The 19,373-nt window shown below is 39.6% G+C and overlaps 1 protein-coding gene across 2 annotated transcripts; it reads left to right on the top strand.

The window, feature by feature from the left end:
• The first annotated feature begins 4,061 nt into the window (after positions 1-4,061).
• On the top strand, positions 4,062-18,938 carry drd1b (dopamine receptor D1b). 2 transcript variants are annotated; one of them, XR_003222016.1, is made up of 2 exons: positions 4,062-4,894; positions 18,745-18,938. XR_003222016.1 is itself a non-coding variant. In XM_025911060.1 (2 exons), the coding sequence occupies exon 2, from the start codon at positions 6,196-6,198 to the stop codon at positions 7,585-7,587; it is 1,392 nt and encodes a 463-aa protein (XP_025766845.1). In that variant the 5' UTR covers positions 4,229-4,894; positions 5,805-6,195; the 3' UTR covers positions 7,588-11,748. The 2 variants fall into 2 exon arrangements, 1 of the variants encoding a protein (XP_025766845.1); XM_025911060.1 differs by lacking the exon at positions 18,745-18,938 and adding an exon at positions 5,805-11,748 and having other exon boundaries at positions 4,229-4,894.
• Positions 18,939-19,373: the final 435 nt, after the last annotated feature.

Below are 19,373 nucleotides of genomic sequence, written 5' to 3'. Positions count from 1 at the left end.
ATCAAACTCCAGCACACACCCAGAGAACTGCCACTCACTAGATACTTTGTCCTTTTTTAGACCAGAGATGAGTGTACTGGAAATTCTCATTAGATCAGCATTTTCTGAAATCCAGATTCACACGGTGTAGCTGTGTGGCAGGCAGGAGTAGGACCCAAATGCAGAACTCAAAACACAAACGGGTGAACTAAACTGGGAACAAGAACTAGGAGCTGTGAGCCAAACAAGAACCACAGAGAAACATACACAGCAATGTAGGACAACATGACAACAAACAGAGGAAGACAGAGGACTAACGACTAATGAGAGGATGGGAAACACAAGGGAACACAGCTGCAACTAATCAGACACAATGAAACAGGGAGGAAGCAAAACTGAACACAGTGAACACAGGACAAGGGACTTTCAAAATAAAACAGGAAACACAAGAAACACACTGAGAAATGGACTGAGTGAATAGAGGGAACAGAGGACGCGAGAGACATGACTGGGAAACAGATGACTAAACATGGAGATAGAACTTAACATACATGACAGACATGACCGACTACGCAGGCAGGAACAAAAGGGAATAGACTACATGAACAAGAAACTCAGAACTAGAAATACAAATGAATAAACTAGGAAGAACAAGGAACTAAACAATACCAAATAAGAACATAAGAAACATAGAAACACTGAGTCATAGACCCGGTACCATGACACAGATAGCCATAAAGGCCTCGTGAGATTGAGTAAGAGACAATAAGGGTAACACTTGGTTTTGGGGATAAGGTAAAAAATTGGAGTGAGGCATTAAGTTGTGACGCTTAAGGTTAGAGTAAAGGGCTTAGCATTGCATTATATCAAAATAGTAATCTAAATGTGTTTGCAGAATGCTTAGAGATTAACCTTTTGCATGACTGATGCTTCCCCTTCTTTATAAACCTACTCTAGCAAATGAAAGTGCAGACAGATGGTCCTGATGCAGTGAAATGCAGTGATTCTTTTATCCTGGGGTATAAAGGAAGAGACAAAAGAGACTGAGAAGAAGAAAGGGACAGAAAATCTCAACAGGTTGCATTATACATTTGATAGTAAGAATTGCCTGATTATAATGTATCCATTGAAGCTGTTCCACCAAGTTAATACAATTGTAAACAGGATGTGACATATAAATGTTTTAAATCTGATTTTTGTTTTTAAATTTACATTTTATAAATTAGACTTTTGAAGCCTATCAGCTAATAATAATTTCTGGGGTTTTTTCGATCATACAAGAATACCATCTTTTTGCTTTCACCTCTGTCCTCATTATCATATTTGGTGTAAATAAGTACCCTTTTAGCTCTGAGAGAAATCATTTAAAGCAGTAATTAAGGGCCTAATGGCTCAGTGAGGTCATTTAGAGATCTTTTCAGTTTCCTGATATGTGAAAAGATGTCATAAACTTATAATGCACAGATGCAAAAACAGTATAGGTTGATTAGACAGATTAGACAGACCTCAGATTTCCACAGTGAGGATAATTATGCAGTTATAGTCGAGTGTAACACCAGCTTTTATATGCGTGTAAGCTGGTAAATCTCAGTGGTGGGATTAGTGCACAACATTTTGCTCAAGCTGGGCGTCTGGGAGGTTAAAGGCTTCACAAGCACATTGTGGGACCTGATGGATGTCACACCGACACGGAGGATTTAGAGCAGGGAGGAAGAAAGAGTGAAAATGTGTGTGACAAAGACAGGGTCAGTCTTATAGTGTTATATTCATTTATCTCACTTTCTGTCTCCTGTCACCTTACACATATGAAAACACATAGAAACACATTCAAGCTCCTCCATGCCTTGTATTATGTTGGTTAAGAATTGGAAAAGCATGAATCAGAAATGCCTGACAGGTCTTGTTTTTAAATTCTATTTGCAGTTGGACATTTCACAGAGAATCATCTAATGCTGTTGACAGGCTTGAAAAACGGTGTCATAATGCAAGCATCACCTTGACGCAAGTGTCATCATTTTCTTTTTTTTATTGCTGATATTTCATTATCAGTGTTTAAAGTGAATTTCTCGCACCACAAAAGAAAACAATGTGCAGCAAACGTCGGTGGTTTGGCTGGGCGAAGAGGAATAAATATTGTTGCTCTTTTTAAGACCACATTTTTGAGAGATGCATGTTGCCTGTTTTTGTACTTTTGCTTGCTGGACTCTAAGTTACAGATGGGTACCGGATGCCCCTAATAATTTTAAATGCTAAACTATTCAAAACTAAATGAAACATGCTATCAGTATCAACTGACAGCTTTTTCCCAGACTCAAAAAGACTTTGTTTTGTATAGAAGCTGAATAGATTGCAATGAAGAACAGAGCTTTTGCACACGCTTGAGAGATGATTATAGCATTTCAAGGCTATGCACAGTAATTACTAGTTTCTCTATTTTAGAGAAAGGAAACCAGGCACCAGACAGTCTCTTATATAAGTAGTCATGTAAAAAAAAAAAGAAGCTATATTTTAATGAAGCTATAGGAACTTCCTGTTTAGCGTCCAAAGGCTAATTTTAATATACAGTCATCTGTGTGATGCTGATTATGCAGCTTGGCATCATGTACATCCTGACACTAGTTTTTCATGACAGCAATGCATACAGATGTCAATGCATGTGTAAGATACTGCTTTGTGAATCTTATTCAGTAGTCAAATGTTTTGCAATGAATGTTAAAAATTTAGTCTTTGAGTTTTCCCTCAGCTTTTGCCCCTACTCCTCCTGACAACTTGAATTGTTTGATATTTCCTGGTTTGAATGGGTGAATCCATGCATTGTGGTAATGTTTTTAAATGGGGCTTGGAAAGCCCCCAACAGATATTAGCATAGACTATGGAGTCATGATGAGAAGCTTTTTGGACAGTTTTTAGATCATCTCCTCCAAATCATTGCCTCTAGGAATAACTGAGGGCCAGCACAATGGCAAATTTTCACTGTGGTGTCATTTAAAGTCATGCAAAGTTTTGCAACGCCAGTTCATTAGAAAACACAGTACTTATAGTACTCGCATCTTTTGAAACGGCTGACCTCATGTGACTTTTGCTGCTGACTTTGAAAAGCAAGACTGATTTTAAATTGATTTTTGATGATTACAACTGAACTGTGTGATGTTGTATGTACAGAGATTACAAGCAAGCCATAAAGTGAATCATCATATTTATTTAAACAGCACCATATTATTTACATTTCCTGTTTGCTTGTGAGAAAAATTAACCACTGGAATTTCATTTTGAAAACCATATTCTATTCTATTCTATTCTATTCTATTCTATTCTATTCTATTTTGTTTGCTTTTTGGAGCAGACGTAAATTCCATTGCATGGTTGTTCTTGTGTGAGTGAATGAGTGAGACTGAGTGTGTGTGTTTCTGTTTGTGTGTGACATGGTCTTGGTTTGAACTTTTTCGGCTGCACGCACACCCTGGCTCTGTGCTACGGGGAAATGTGGGCGTTGTGTCTGCTAGGCCTCTTACACTTGGCTTGTCTACATGCATTACTCACTCACTTCACACACGCGCACACACACATGCACATCTGCAAACCCTCACACAGATGTGCACAGTCATCCTTGCACATAGACACACACACACACAGTGGGAGAGCATCCATTGAGGATTTCATCTTGCTAAATAGTTAATATTCAAATTGGCCAAGCCTGTCAGGCAGCCAGTGGCATGATAGCATAGCTTGAGCAGTACACATCTCTATCTCGCTCTCTCTCAGTCACTGACTCACACACACACAAACATCACTTCAGAGGACATTACTTTGGCTTATATTTATTTCTTGAACTTAAAACTTAACCTAAACCTTTTCGGTTTAATGTTTTACTTTATGGGAACTTGCTTTTTGTCCCCAAAGGGGGGTGTGTTCCCACAACTGACAGTATAAACAGATTGTGTCCCCATAGTAAACACAAGTACACACACACAGCTCAACACTCTGTACCTCTCTTAATTTATGGCTCTTCATGCTGCAGCGCGGCTCCTGGGAACCTAATTTAATTCAAAGTTGGTGAGTCATGTTTACTGAGGTGACGTTAATGCAACGCTGCGGCTCAGTGTCGGCTCCCACTCTCACATTAACCTCCTGCAGTCTTACATCCTGTAGATGGCCTCATTGTGCCTCTGTGTGTCTGCTGGCTACAAGTTCATCCCAGGACATCGCGGCAGATTCGTTTATAGCTCATCTTGTCTTTTCGCGACTTTATGGTAGTGATGGCTTTTTATAGGTCTGTGTAGGTGAAGTGCAGGCGATAAAAAAAAGACGAAGAAGAAGCTGAAAATGCCACAGTTAATGGTAGCCTAGTGTAAAATAGTAATTCAGGTACTTATAAAAACTGTAAGACAAGAGTTACCAAAATTCAAATGCGTAATTTCAAAGACAGAAATCCGCGTAATTTGGAGAGCAGAGAATACACGCACTCCTTCTCTCATTTTTTTCAGAATGAACTTTACATGTGTCGGACACTTATAAATTCCCAGTCATAAAGGTTGCCGTAAATGATTTGGTTAAACACTTTCAGAAGCAAACGGTGTGCAGTATAGGGTGAATTTGTGCAGCTTTACCCTTATCATCCTTTTTTTTGAATAGATGGAGCAGTTGTGGCAGGGACCGTGGTGCGCAGCAGCAGGCAGCAGCAGCAGCTGAGCGGAGAGATAGGAGCGCGTAGGAACACGCTCTTGGAGAGACCAGAGTCATTCCTTTCTCTCTCCGCTTGCCAGTCACACCGAAGACACATCGCAGTGTATCTGAATGTTGCATCACAAAGGATGGCCCCCAAAAAGAAAAGCATAAAGACTGATTTAAACACCCAAGGAAACGCCGCAAAAAGGGAGAGCGTGACTTTCTTGGCATGGAGGAGCGCGCAGAGAGGGTGAGCTCCTTCTCCTTCACTACCAAGATACAAGTTGGATGTACACCGAAGAAATGTGGATTCGGAACGGAACTTTTTTTATTAGTTAAAAATTAGCGGATGATTTCATTGGTTCGTTTTGGATTCAGTTGTTTTCAAAGCTAACCCAAGACGCTTAAAACTTGCCCGGAGCTATCCACATCCAAAGAGCGAAGCGAACGCTGTCTACAAAAATCGATAATAATAATAATAATGATAATAAAATAAATAAATGAAGTGAGCCTTTATTTCAAATCCAGGGATTTGGGCTGATGTCCGGATGAAAACTCTGCATTTTAAAGGATGAAAGGCTTTTGGTAAATTGCCACAAAATTCAGCCAAAAGGAAACTAAACGCGTTTGAATTGAAGCATCATGTCAGAATATAAAGCGCTGCAAAAGTGATGCGTTTTTTTCTGGTTTTCTCATTTAATCTGTATCTCCCTTCTTTCAAAACGAACCGTTAAGACTTTTGAATGCATTTTAATTTTATTTATTTATTCTTTTTGATCAACACTCAGGTGTTATGTTTAGCTGGGGACAGTGCCATTTAGTAGGAGAGAGGAGCGTTTAAAGAGAAATTAAAAAGAATAACACAGAGGACATTACTTAGTAGGATCAGCGTCGATACTGGGACAATCACAGGGACACGCCTCGCAGATCATTAAACAAATCAGATAAACGCGGTGCGAAAACCATCAATAGAAGTTATTGATGAGGTGGTATATAAGGCTAATGATTGGCTGAGCCTCTGTTTACTCAAAAGCTTAGCAACAGTATGTTGTGAAACTATTCGCTGAGGGCTTGACAGCTGAGGCATACAATGCCAGGAGAAAAAGGACCAAGAACTTGTCTTTAAAACTCATTTTTATTGCTGCTTTACTCATTTTTAGGACTCAATTTGCGATTGAAAAAAAAGAAAACAATTGCAAATTGCTGGAATATTCTTCTTCCTCTGCAAACTAGAATGTCTGCTGTCTGTGCTGCTGCTGCAGGAATTTATGAACCAGAGATTTTTAAGGGGAACATTCCTGAAGAGAGAATTTTGAAATATTTATAGCATCCCTCGTGCAAGAATGGTGGTTGTGACAAGGAGCCTATTGATGACCCAGTCAGTGAGAGAGCTGGTGCCAAGACAATTTACCTCTCCACCAGCTACGCTCTCCGTCTGAGAGTCTTCCTCGGAGGAGCACAGCTGCTGCAGGCTGGGGATGTGATGGGGTGACTGCTGACATCCCCCTCACCCATCCCCTCTCTCTCTTTATTAAAACTGTAGCATAAACAATGGATCAGAATTTCTCAACGGTTCGAGATGGAAAGCAGCTTACGCCGGAGAGAGACTCCTCGAAACGTGTTCTGACAGGATGCTTTCTCTCCCTGCTCATCTTCACCACACTGCTAGGCAACACCCTGGTGTGCGCTGCCGTCACCAAGTTCCGACACCTGAGGTCAAAGGTCACCAATTTCTTTGTCATCTCGCTGGCCATCTCTGACCTCCTGGTAGCTATTTTGGTAATGCCATGGAAGGCAGCGACAGAGATTGTGGGGTTTTGGCCATTTGGTGCATTCTGCAACGTGTGGGTGGCATTTGACATAATGTGCTCCACTGCCTCCATCTTGAACTTGTGTGTGATTAGTGTCGATCGTTACTGGGCCATCTCAAGCCCATTCCGCTATGAACGCAAGATGACCCCTAAAGTAGCGTGTCTGATGATCAGTGTGGCATGGACCTTGTCCGTCCTCATCTCCTTCATTCCTGTTCAGCTTAACTGGCACAAAGCTCAGACCACCAGCTATGTGGAGCTAAATGGAACCTACCCTGATGATCTGCCCCCTGACAACTGTGACTTCAGTCTTAACAGGACCTACGCCATCTCCTCCTCTCTTATCAGCTTCTACATCCCCGTGGCAATTATGATCGTCACCTACACCCGGATCTACCGCATCGCCCAGACACAGATAAGGAGAATATCTGCTTTGGAGCGAGCAGCAGAGAGTGCCAAAAACCGACACAGCAGCATGGGAAACAGTTCAAACATGGACAGTGAGAGCTCATTTAAAATGTCATTCAAAAGAGAAACCAAAGTCTTAAAGACGCTCTCGGTCATTATGGGTGTGTTTGTGTGCTGCTGGTTGCCCTTCTTCATCCTAAACTGCATGGTTCCATTCTGTGAAACACACATGCCAGATGGATCCACAGAATTCCCCTGCATCAGCTCCACCACCTTTGATGTGTTTGTGTGGTTTGGCTGGGCAAACTCTTCGCTCAACCCAATCATCTATGCCTTCAATGCCGACTTCCGCAAGGCCTTCTCCATCCTCCTGGGTTGCCATCGGCTGTGCCCGGGGAGCAACGCCATTGAGATCGTCAGTATTAACAACAATATGGGTGCTCCTCCCTCGAACCCCAACTGTCAGTATGAGCCCAAGAGCCACATCCCAAAGGAGGGCAACAGCTCAGCAAGCTATGTGATTCCTCACAGCATCCTGTGTCAGGAGGAGGAATTACAGAAGAAAGACGGAAGTGGAGGGGAGGTCGAGGTGGGCGTGGCAAACAACACCCTTGAGAAACACTCACCGGCCATCTCTGGGAATTTAGACAGCGATGCTGAAGTCACACTGGAAAAGATCAACCCCATAACACAGAACGGACAGCATAAAGCCGTGACATGTTGAGAAAAAGCAAAGGTGCATTGAAATTCAGCGAGGCATGCACGTATGCACAAAGGCAAGAAACGATTACACAGGAGGACAGCAAAAACAAACGGCAGAGACACATGTCTATAGGAACAAGAAACCAGTGAGTGTGTTATACAAGACCTTAAGACTGTCAAAAAAAAAACCTACATGGAAAACTTACAGAATGTTTTAAAGTACAGGCACTTTATCCTGGATATAACTATCTGCAAAATATATTCAGCATTTATTGATGACATTGACACATTTGATGATAAATGTTGATAATGTGAATATTAACAGCAGAATACTACCTATGGGCACATGTATACATTTTTTTTAGTCTTTGCAAAAATGTATACATCTGCATGTGTATACTGTACAGTGATGACACTATTCTGGAGGGATTCAAACACAGTATATACAGTGGGAGAAAATATAGTATTAGTAAAATATCTTGTAGGTAGGTGCTTTGTATGTGTTTCATGAAAGAGCAAACAAAGTGGGTAAATTGTTTTTGCTACAGTATTGTTAGTCGTCTATTGCAGTTTTTTTTTTCTTTAGCACATTTCTAATGACAGCAAAAGCAAAATAGCTATATTCCAGTGGCAGTTTATTTGAGGTAAGAACAAAAAATACTGATACCAAAGTAACACTGTTCTGATTACAACTAAAACCAACAGCAGAGTTTGATGCCGTAAGCCAAATTGTCAAAAATGTTATTCTTAACCCATCCTCCCACCTCCGCACCACCCACTGTTATTCAAAAGAGGTGTACTTGAGAGAGAAAGAGACGAGGAAATGAAGAAAGTTCCTGCCTTTTTATTTGTATGCTGATCTTTCTTCAGCCAGCTGGGACTGACCTGAAGTTTCTTCCATTTTTACTCCTTACTCCTTGTTTTCATTGGCTTTGTCTTCCGTCAGCCATTCTTCAGTGAAACCTCTTTGGAGTTTCCTCTCCCCTTCCTCCTTTCACGCTGCCCTTATTTCTTGAGTAATGCCAAGCGCCTCTCTTCTCCCTGTTAGCTTAGTCCTTCACACCTGCACCATATCTTCTTTTAATTTCATTCTGTCTGCACCATTGTCTTTGGCAGCCCTCCATTTTAACCCCCCCGCCGCCACCATCCATTTAAAGTGGTGCTTGTGATACTATTTTTGGCAAATGCCGTCAGCCCATAATTAAAAAAAGATTGTAAATGTGTAAAACTAAAAACTGCACTTGGACAGAGAGGGTAGCGCAGCAGCCACTAAGTTGACTCAGCCGTAATGCAAGTGACTTTTACTGACCTTTTGTAAGCTTGCAGATATATGATTTTGTAAACTGCTCGTTCTGCAGCGTGGCAGTATCTCTCTGTGCAGAGTCAAGTCTGAACACAGCTGAATTTTAAAAGTAAACATTAATTATAATTTATGTAGGACTGTGGAAGTAGGCCAAAATCTTATAAGACAGTTTTCATTAGTGAGTGCTTCTGATGTGCTGCCATCCATTTCCGGTTGTCATGTTTGCTTTTTGCACCAGTTAGACTGACTCTATAAGGTCCAATTTAGCACTAAATCAGTCTGAACTTTGCTAATATCTTAGTTAGCCTTAGCTACATTAAAATATAGTATTGATTATACCAGTGCATGTCAATGCCAACGATCACTTAAGAGTGTAGTAGCAAAACTAAGGAAACACAAAGTAAGAAATTATGTATTTCAAGCATACAACTGAAACTATAGGGAAACTATAGGGAGAGAAGGATTAAAGCCTATTCATTGGCTTGACTGACACAGAACCAATCGACTAGTCTGCTAACTTAACCTAGGAGACAACAGGTGATTTTTTTAGTGGTCTTGCATTTGCCAATACAGTTACATTTTAAGAAGCTAATATAAAACTAAATCATCAAAAGATGACAGCTCTTCGTCTGGAGCGTCCACATACATGCAAATGCAATCTGCTCACATGTATTTGGTCAACAGTTCTACAGAGCAGGACTACAAACAAGAAACCAGAAAGGTTCAGGTTGCCTTTTCTGTATAGGGTCTACCATAAACAGATATCTGCAGATTCATATCTTCCTTTTTCAGTCTAACTTTTTTTGAGATTTGTGTGTCCACTACAGAGGGCATAAAGGAATAACCTGAGTTTAGGATGTTATGCAGATATCTATTTATAGGGATCACTGCCTATACACTAGAAACATGTTTCAGTTTCATGTAGTATTTAAAATAAATCTAGTATTTAGGCAAACATGACTGTCAGAGCCAAATATAGTCATAGTCTTTTTCTGCTCAGTATTCCTTGGGAAATAGTGCTCAGCAGCACGCTTTCAGGCACTTTGCACTTTGAGTGTCCATCGCATGCAGTTTGTGTCCATGAAGGCATGAAACTGTCGCACATCAGGGAAGGGGAGAACCGATCCAATAGAAAGCAGTAGGTCTTGAACGAAGCATTTGATTTTCCTGCTCTGGAAAATCCAATAGTATCTAGATGGCAACAAAGGGGGAAAGCTTTTAGTTCAATATGTGGCTTGGCTTGTGACACAAAAGCAACCCATTGTCCTCTCTGCCTCCCTGTCACCTCCCACGTGTTGCTCCATCTATTAAAAAAATGAGATTTTTTTTTTCATGAAGTGCAGTTTAGATTAGATATCTTTCGGAATGAATTAACTCAATTTTACAAGTGTTCAAGCTATTTCAAGTGCCACAATATGCTGTAACTCGCCCCAATTATACTCAGCCCTTGCCTTTTGTAGATTATCAGCCATATCAGCTTAGCACTTTGCAGCAGCTCCTCTAAATTCACTCCCTTAGTCAAACAGAAGCCAACTCAAACATGCAATAAAACATGAAGTGCATATAATCTGTCAGGATTGGACATGGAAGGAAACTGCCTTGGGGAAGATTGCCCCTCCCACCCCTCCCCCTTTATACACTCACCTCTTTTTTCTCCATCTCTTTCTCTTTTCTCTCGGCTGGCTCTGTCAACTTCGTGAGTCCCCCCCTCATGTTAACACTGATTGAATTTATTATTAAACAGAGTGCGTGTACTGTTTCCTGCCTCTAATCTAAGTCAGAGCGCTGAATTAAACTCCCACCTGCTGACTTTATTATTATTATTATTATTAATATTTTCTTTTTTTTGCCAAAATTCTTATTTCTGGCTGAATGTGGTTGTACTGTAGCGTAAACTGTGATCTAAACAGTGTTTTATAAGCTGAAATTCAGGGTGGGTACGGGTACTCTTGAATGGTACTGGGATTAATCTGCAATTTCATGCCACATCATTGGATTCGCACATTTTACCAGATGTTTTTGTATATGCTGTATGTAGACATTTATAGAAAACATACCTCCAGCTGAGAGTTCAGATGATGGCTCCATGTAAACCGCCCCCTGAGCCTTCACCTTGTAAACTCAGTGACTCATCTTTTCAGCTGCCACTGCTTTGATTTTGGAGAAGGGCGATGTCAGGCAAGAGTCCCACAAGCAAAATGTTTTGTTTGATCTGGAGCATTTCCTCTAGGCTGCCTTACAAATTGCTTTGGGGAGCTTTAGTGACAGTACACGGTCTCTCAATCAGTGTAGTTACATGATGTATGACAACTTAAGCAAATCTGACAGTGTACAATCCCTCGTCCTCGTCCTGCTCCTCCTCCATCTCCTCCAATGACTGGCCAAGCGATGCAACAGACGCAGGGCTGAATAACACTCCCCAGCCCTGGGAATGTGGAGCCTTTTTAACGATGATGTCTCAGCTTATTTAACTGTCTAGAGTAATGATGGAGTCCCTACCTCAGCCTTGATTCAGTGACAGAGCTTCATGTAAAAAAAAAAAAAAAATTCAGTGGCAGTATTTTGGATAGGGGCTTGCAGGGATTGAGTATTGTACAATGATGTTCAAAATGTAGTCGTGATGAACACAAGTGCTTTTTATCTTGAAAAAAAAAAATCCTTAATGTGCGTAGCAAGCTTACATGCTGTATTTTTTCCCAGTGGGATTATAATTTACAGTAAGATGCAACAGTCACTGGCTATTTATATATTTATTTATTTACATGGTTCTGGTGTTCATTCATGAAAGTGATGTCAAAGATTATAACCCTCTGAATAATTACAGTATTTAGTTTACAGTTTGTACAGAAAATGTGCCCTTCTTGTAAAATAAACATGTTTTTTTTTCATAGGTGTTCAGTGACTTCTCTCTCCTTATTTTTCTCATTTTTTTGACTTTGAAGAGATGCACGGGTGTGAGTGGTCATGTACCTCTGACACTCAGTGGAAATCGGAAGATCATGCCACTGCAGAGGATCAATGCAGATTGATTTTGAACTGTGACGCATATTTTTTTCCAGCTCCCTGAGCGTGGCGTCCTCGCCGCTCCTGCCTTCGCCCTGCCTTTACATAACCTGACAGCCACTTGACAGTTGACATGTCCTCTTCCTCCACTCTCACCCCTGCCTCATTTGTTAACTTAAATGTGGGTGCAAACCCTTGCAGGCGCAGACATGTGGTAACATACTGTTGAGCCGACTACAATAAAAGGAAAAATACACTTTTTTTTAATTGCATCTGCGCTGATAGTTAAAATACACTTGTAACAGAGCGCACTCAAATAGACTGCACCTTCAAGAATAAAATGATTTTGTTTAGTTTTTCAAACTAATCAAAGTGTTGCCTCCTGTGAGGGCCTACCCTGTTTATCTTTGCACCTGTGGAGGTTTGATAATCAATAGTTTAATTTCAGCTCGCTTGGCTGTAACTTGGTTTCTCAGCATTTAGCCTTAGAAGCAAAAATAAAGCAAAAGATTATACATTTGTAATTAACAGTTGTTATCATTCCTTCTTAAGGAGAAGGAAGAAGCCTAAACTGCTAGGGACTTAAAAGCCATCAGAAACATATGGAAAACTAAACCACAACATATTATTCCTTACTTATAGATAATGGATGGATTGATTTATAGTTAGGTATTTATCTCTATGTTCAGTAAACAAATTAAGTGGAAAGTATGCAACATTTCTTAAAAAAAACAAAAAAACTACTACAGCTACTGCATAATGTGTTACTAGAAACCTGTAAGTCCAACCGAGGATGATGCAGCACCTAGTTCCAGGTGAGTAGAGTTGAGTAGCATGCTGGGCGACCTCACTCTAACGTAATCCAGATGTAGATTCAGCCCAGATGACTGCAACGATGAACCGAATCAGTCATTTAACGGTTCACTTAACTGTTAGGAAAAGGGAAACTAAATCAGTAGGAAGGGGGAAAAAACTCAATGTAATTTTGCCCACATGTGATGTCACTTCAAGTTACAATTGATAGCTTCAACATTTCTTTTCCAATTTATTACTTCTGATTTTCTGATTCATATTCTTTGGAGAATTGATCATGACATTAGGAGCTTATCATAGACCTGCACATTCTGTTCAGGTTGTTAATTGATTAGATTTCCTCTGGTGGAGCTTTTTTTTTTTGACCAATAACAGAGTAGCATGAAAAAAGTAAATTGCTTTCCATTAATACAAGAGATCCCACACTAAAAAGAAACTCCTGAACAGAATCAGGTCATTGTTTAAAGATGGTTAATAATATGAACATCAGAATCCTCCGGCCAGACACTTCTGTGTTGGCTTAAGAAAACACATATTTCCACCCACGCTTTAAGTATTTAATTTGATGTTTCTTCTATTAATTCACAAAAGTAATGTAAAAGCTTACAAACCTCAGATTTAGTATAGAATTTAATTTAAAGTAAGTAAATTAGAGCTACTGTGGGAGTGGATGCAGCAAGAGGCAATCAGGAAGAAACAGTTATTGAAGATAAGACGCTGCTGTGAGAGAGCGAGTTGGGATGGAAAACACAGGTGAGATTGAAAGGAACTGCCCCAAACCTTCCTGTCAGTTACCATCACAACTGAAAATGATCATTATTTTGTTTTGTTTTTTTTAAAGAGTTTTGCTTCTCCTGGTGTTATGGAGACAAGAAAGCAGCTTGCAGGATGGCTTAGTCAGTTCTGTCCATACTACCAACAAACTGTGGATCTCATTCATTATGTTCATTCATTATGTGTAGTCTGGGTAGACAGATCTAAACAGACAGTTGGTGGTTCAGACCTTTTTGTGTGTAGATTTAAAAAAAGAAATTCTATTTATTTGCAGAAAACTTGAAAACCCTTTTACTGTCTGAAAATCCTTTTAAAGTGAAGCAGAGCTTTAAATTGGAAGATATTAAATATAAGTGCATAGATAAATGGTTTAACGTCTAATCACCAAGCTAAAGCACCAAATATTCTTTAAATGTGGTTGTAATGGATTGTTTAAGTGCCTTGCCTTTGCACAACCTCAGGCGGAGATAAAGATAAAGAGATACAAATTTGGTAGAAAACTGAAATGCAAAACAAGCTTTGTACTTGCTTGATTTAATAGAACATATAGAGACATGCTTTATTATACTTGAAAGAAGATTTAACATAGCATTTGAAGGCTTAACCAGTTTCCTTCTGAAGTGTGCCCAGTGAGAGGCTGCAGCAGAGTGGTACATTTCTGAGAGCTAAACCCATCAGCTTATGCTGCAGTGCACACAGAAATGATTGGATATAACACATTTATAAGATATTTTAAAAAGGAAGAGAGAGAATATAAAAAGGTGAACCCTAGCTTTAAATTTCACCACTTCTGACACATTGGCAACTCCCATATCAGCCTTATTATTGATATTTAACCTATTCTGAGAGGGAGTGAGGGGCACTGTGGGGCCACAGTGGAAATACAGTTAAGGTTAATGATTGACTGCAGGCAGCAAAATGCAATGAGCGGGTGCATGCATGCACAGCGCTACAGAATGGTTATGTAACTGCAGCAATGCTCATTCAGGTTCACCACTTAAAAGAACGAGCATTTCCATCCAGATTTGCTGGTAAATTTGGTAGAGGTTAAACAAATGGCTGAAAGGTCTAAAATCATCAATCTGTCATATTGGATGTTATGTTATTTCCATTAAAGATGTATCAAAATGTCAAAATTTAAATATTTAATATGCATTCACGAGTGAATTACCCTGTTCCCTGCTTCAAATTATTACTTCTGAGTTTCAATTTGCAAAATGAATCGCCTCGCATTAATAGTGAAATCATTTTATTTGCAAAAGCAACACCTTTTGTCAAGGGAGGGCACCCAGAGGATTAGAAACATGCTAATAGAATAGAATAGAATAGAATTCAACTTTATTGTCATTGCACAGGTACAGGGCAACGAAATGCAGTTTGCATCCATCCAGAAGTGCTTTAGCCGTGATATAGATATATTACAATATATATTAGCAATAATATAGATATGTAAGTATATTACAGAAATGGGTCTATTATGGTATGTTATAATGTACACGGTATGAAATATGTTATGAATATGCTATAACTATAAGTATGTACAGGCTGTAGTGAGTACAAGCTATGTACAGGCTATGAACGGGATATAAATATGAAAAAAACTATACAGAATATGAAATAAAAAACTATACAGAAATATGAGATATACAGTTATACAGAAATGTGAACTATGCAAGTTATAAACAGATGTAGGATTAAAAATTATTGTATGTACAGAATGATTATTTACACAGAACTATACAGTAGTGCAGTTAAGATAAGTGAGATATGTGGGTAATTTCTACAGAGGCTATATAAAGTGCTAGTGGTTGTGAGTGGTGGTTCAGTCCATGTTATTATTGTGTGTTTGAGGGTACAGTTGTCCATTGTGTGTGTGTGTAGGTGGTTGTGGGTGTGTGTATGTTCAGTCCACAAGTTTAACGTGGGTCAGATGTCAGGAGGCAGAGTTCAGGAATCTGACAGCTGTGGGGAAGAAGCTGTTCCGGTACCTGGTGGTCTTAGTCCGGAGGCTCCTGTAGCGCCTCCCAGAGGGCAGGAGGGTGAAGAGTCCATGTGATGGGTGACTGGGGTCTTTGATGATTTTCCCAGCCCTTTTCAGACACCGCTTCCTGTAGATGTCCTTTATGGCAGGAAGTGGTGCTCCGGCGATGTGCTGGGCAGTTTTCACGACCCTCTGCAACGCCTTCCGGTCCGAGGCAGAGCAGTTCCCGTACCAGACTGTTATACAGTTGGTCAGGATGCTCTCGATGGTGCAGCGATAGAAGTTCACCAGGATGTCTGAGGACAGGTGGTTCTTCCTCAGAGTCCTCAAGAAGAAGAGGCGCTGGTGAGCCTTCTTGACCAGCTTGGAGCAGTTGGTCGTCCAGATGAGATGAGGACTCCCAGGAACTTGAAGCTGTTCACATGCTCCACAGCCGTCCCCTTAATGTGGATGGGTGGATGTGGGTCAGCATTCCTCCTGTAGTCCACGCTAGACATAACCATTCAATTTGCCCTTTTCCCCTTGGCACTCTCATGCTCATATAATTTTGATGCTACTTCTAGAGTTATTTCAGAATTTCTCCAATATTCATTGCTGGACTGCCTTTGGCGTCTAAAGGTGCACACATAGAGTGCACTGCATGCATCTGTGGAGGTAATCAGGCTCAATCCAGTTTGATTTTGGTCTGTCGCTGATGTTTATGAAATAGAAAGTTGTTGTCATAATTAAAAATTTAACTTCTAGCTTTAACTCATTAACTGTAATTTTCACATAAAAGTGTTTTGCTGCTCTTTGACAGTTTTACAGGATATGTGAACAATTGGTATAACAGGCTTTGTGGGTAATTTCTCATACTATATCATAAGAGTCAGTGTCATTTGATGAGTTAAATTTGTTGGGACGATGTGCAAAAAGGTAATACCAATGCAATGAATGCAGTGATTTGCAAATCTCATAAATGCACATTTTATTCACAATAGAAGGTAGAAAAAATATGAAATGTTTAAAGTGAGTAAATGTACCATTTTAAGTAAAAATATGGTCATTTAGAATTTGATGGCTCCAAATGTTTTCAGTTGGTCAAAGGTCTGGACAAAGGCAGGTCAGTTGAGCAGCCGGACTTTTCTACTTATGAAGCCATGCTGCTGTAATAGTTGCAGTATGTGGTTTAGTATTGTTTTGCTAAATATGCAAGAACATCCCTGCAAAAGATGATGTCTGGATGGGGGAATATTTTGCTCAAATCCCGCATATAGCTTTTCAGCACTGATGTGGCTTTTCCAGATATGCCAGTCTGCAATTCCATTGGCACTAATCATCCACCATATTGCACCATAAATGCAACTTTTGAACTAAGGGCTGTTAACAAGCTAAATGTTCCCTCTTTTCTTTAGTCTAGCGAACATGATCCATCTCACCACAGAAACGTTTTCCACTTTGTCACAGTCCATTTTAAATACGCTTTGGCAGAGAGAAGACAGCAGTGTTTGTGGATCATGTTCACATATAGTTTCTTATTTGCACGATAGCTCTTTATGTGTGCATGGCATAGCAAACTGTGTTCAGAGACAATGATATTTCCTGAGCTTGTGCAGTGATTCCCATGTCAGAATTATATCAGCTTTGAATTCACTGTCCAAAAATCAAAGGCATCCAGTATTAATTTCCACACTTGTCCCTTGTGCACAGAGATTTCTCCAGATTTTTGGAATCTTTCATTGATATTAAATACTGTTGATAATGATATATTCAAAGTTCTCACAAAACATTCTTTTCACAGAACATTGTTCACAAATTTTGTAGATGCTTCTGCATGTCTAAGATGCTAATTTTTAGATGCTTTATGTTAATGACTAATTAACCCAATTAGTTGCAAAATGTTTCTACAGCTTTCAGCATTTCCAGATTTCCGTTGACCCTGACCAATTTTCCTGAAATCTGTTGCTGCCATCAAATCCATAAATTCTGTTGCGTATAAAATACACAACAAAGATTTGCTGTAGTATTTTTGTTCATTTTGGTGTACAGGGGTTGGACAACAGATGGTGGTTAATAAATTCACTCTTACCCAGCAACATCACCGGTGTTATCGCTCTGTGCCAAACACATACATTACTAGAACAACAAACAGGTTTCTCCAGGAATATCTACTAAATGTTGCAGACAACCTGAACTTTCAACACTTCATATCTGTAGGCAGATGGTATTTCCTCCAGATGGTGGAACTTGAGGTGTTTTTCTTGCATGTTATCTCCAAGAAACCTTTAATGGTCTTTCTGCTCTGATGTTTCTGAGTATGCTAAAGATGTATAATATTTGTGCCAACCTTATGGTACACTACCTGCCCATGGGACTTGGGTTTTGTTTTATTCATGTTAGTTGTCCTTGAACTCTATCTTTACCTGGGTCTCTGCTTGAAAATTCAGAGGCTTTTTTGACAGTTACTTCCGTCATTACTCAAGTGCCTCTGTTTCAGCACTAAGAAGCTCGGGAATGTGATCACCTAGCATCTGCTTGACTCTTCTACTCCCTTGATCAACCAAAAAAATAGAAGCATGGTGGTTTCATTGCTTCATTTCAATGCTGTAAATGTTGTCACATTCAAAAATAAATTCTCAGAGGATCAAAGAGTGATACTGACCTTACTTTAAGGAATCACTATGACCTTGCTTTCAATATTATTGATCATCACAGCTGACAGAATCTGTCACTGCTTGAGGCGACCTATCAGTCAATGCTTGGCTGTGATAGCTGATTTGAAGTCTTTTGTTGTGTAGTGTCTCATACAGAGCCTTCTGCTTGTCTCCTTCATTGAATTTGTCTGTGGTTTTCTTTTTTTGTTGTTGTTATGTTTCTTGTTTTTAGGTTTCCTGTCGATTTTTAAATGTCTGCTTCAAATTTAGAAAAACAGAAAAGAAAGATGTTATCTCTCATTGGATTGAGATGGGTTTGTGCCCAGCTTGCAAAACTGTTCTTTTGCTCATTTTTGAGCATCTTTAACAGCATTTGTAATAAAGGCAAAATCTGTCAAAGCTGTAATGAAAGAAGTAAAAAGAAATTGTCATGGTAAACAAAACAATACAACCCCCAGTTTAAAAAAAAAACAGTGCATTAACATCCTCTTTAATGTGATTAAAACTTTTTAGACACAGTCATCCATCATCATCATCAAACAAGCCATCATATTTAAATCCTACATTGTAATGTGTCTCTTCCTGCCCATGTTTCAAGCTTTAAAACCAGCTGAACCTTGATTCTAATTTATTCCCCTTTTAACTCCTCTTCTTCTCTTTGCATTCATACAGCATACATTCCCCCGGACTTCCTTTTCCATCCGCTTCATGACTCACCCTCCTTTAGCTGTGAAGTGCTTTATCTCATCAAGAAATGGATCAAGCCATGAATCTTGTCATGTTGCCCAAACAAAATGTTAGCCTGGGGCTGGTGAGCAGCATTGGTGTTGCATTGCAGAAGATAACCATTGATGTGCAACATAAAGACTTAAGGTCATCGCAGTGTGGAAATTTCTAAGCATTTGAATAAATCTATATATATCTAAAAAGCATAAAAATTTATCAGAGTGACTTTTTCCATTATTACCGAGAATATACCATCAGTTCCTTCAAAAGAAAACAAACTTTAAGAGCCATGGAAAACTTAGAGAGGTAAGTTCCCTCAGTAACCTCAGCAGCATTGTTTTGTTCTAGTGTTAAGATACTATGTTTTATTCATGAAAAATTTCCTATATCTTTCTCTAGGTTGTACCCTCAGTTTGAGTCTTCCATGCATGCGAGCTCATGCACTTTTTCTGCTTGTCATTATCATATTGTCTTATGCTAATATGGTCTTTCAAGGCAAAACAGCTATTTGCACTCTTAGCTCCAATAAACCCTTTATTTTGTTGGGTATAAGAGCAAGTGTATGAAGCTATGTT

The sequence above is a fragment of the Oreochromis niloticus genome, linkage group LG10 (genome assembly GCF_001858045.2).
Source record: "Oreochromis niloticus isolate F11D_XX linkage group LG10, O_niloticus_UMD_NMBU, whole genome shotgun sequence".
Classification (NCBI taxonomy): Eukaryota; Metazoa; Chordata; class Actinopteri; order Cichliformes; family Cichlidae; genus Oreochromis; species Oreochromis niloticus.
Note: the sequence above shows the minus strand (reverse complement) of the source record. Positions and strands in the feature narration are given on the sequence as shown.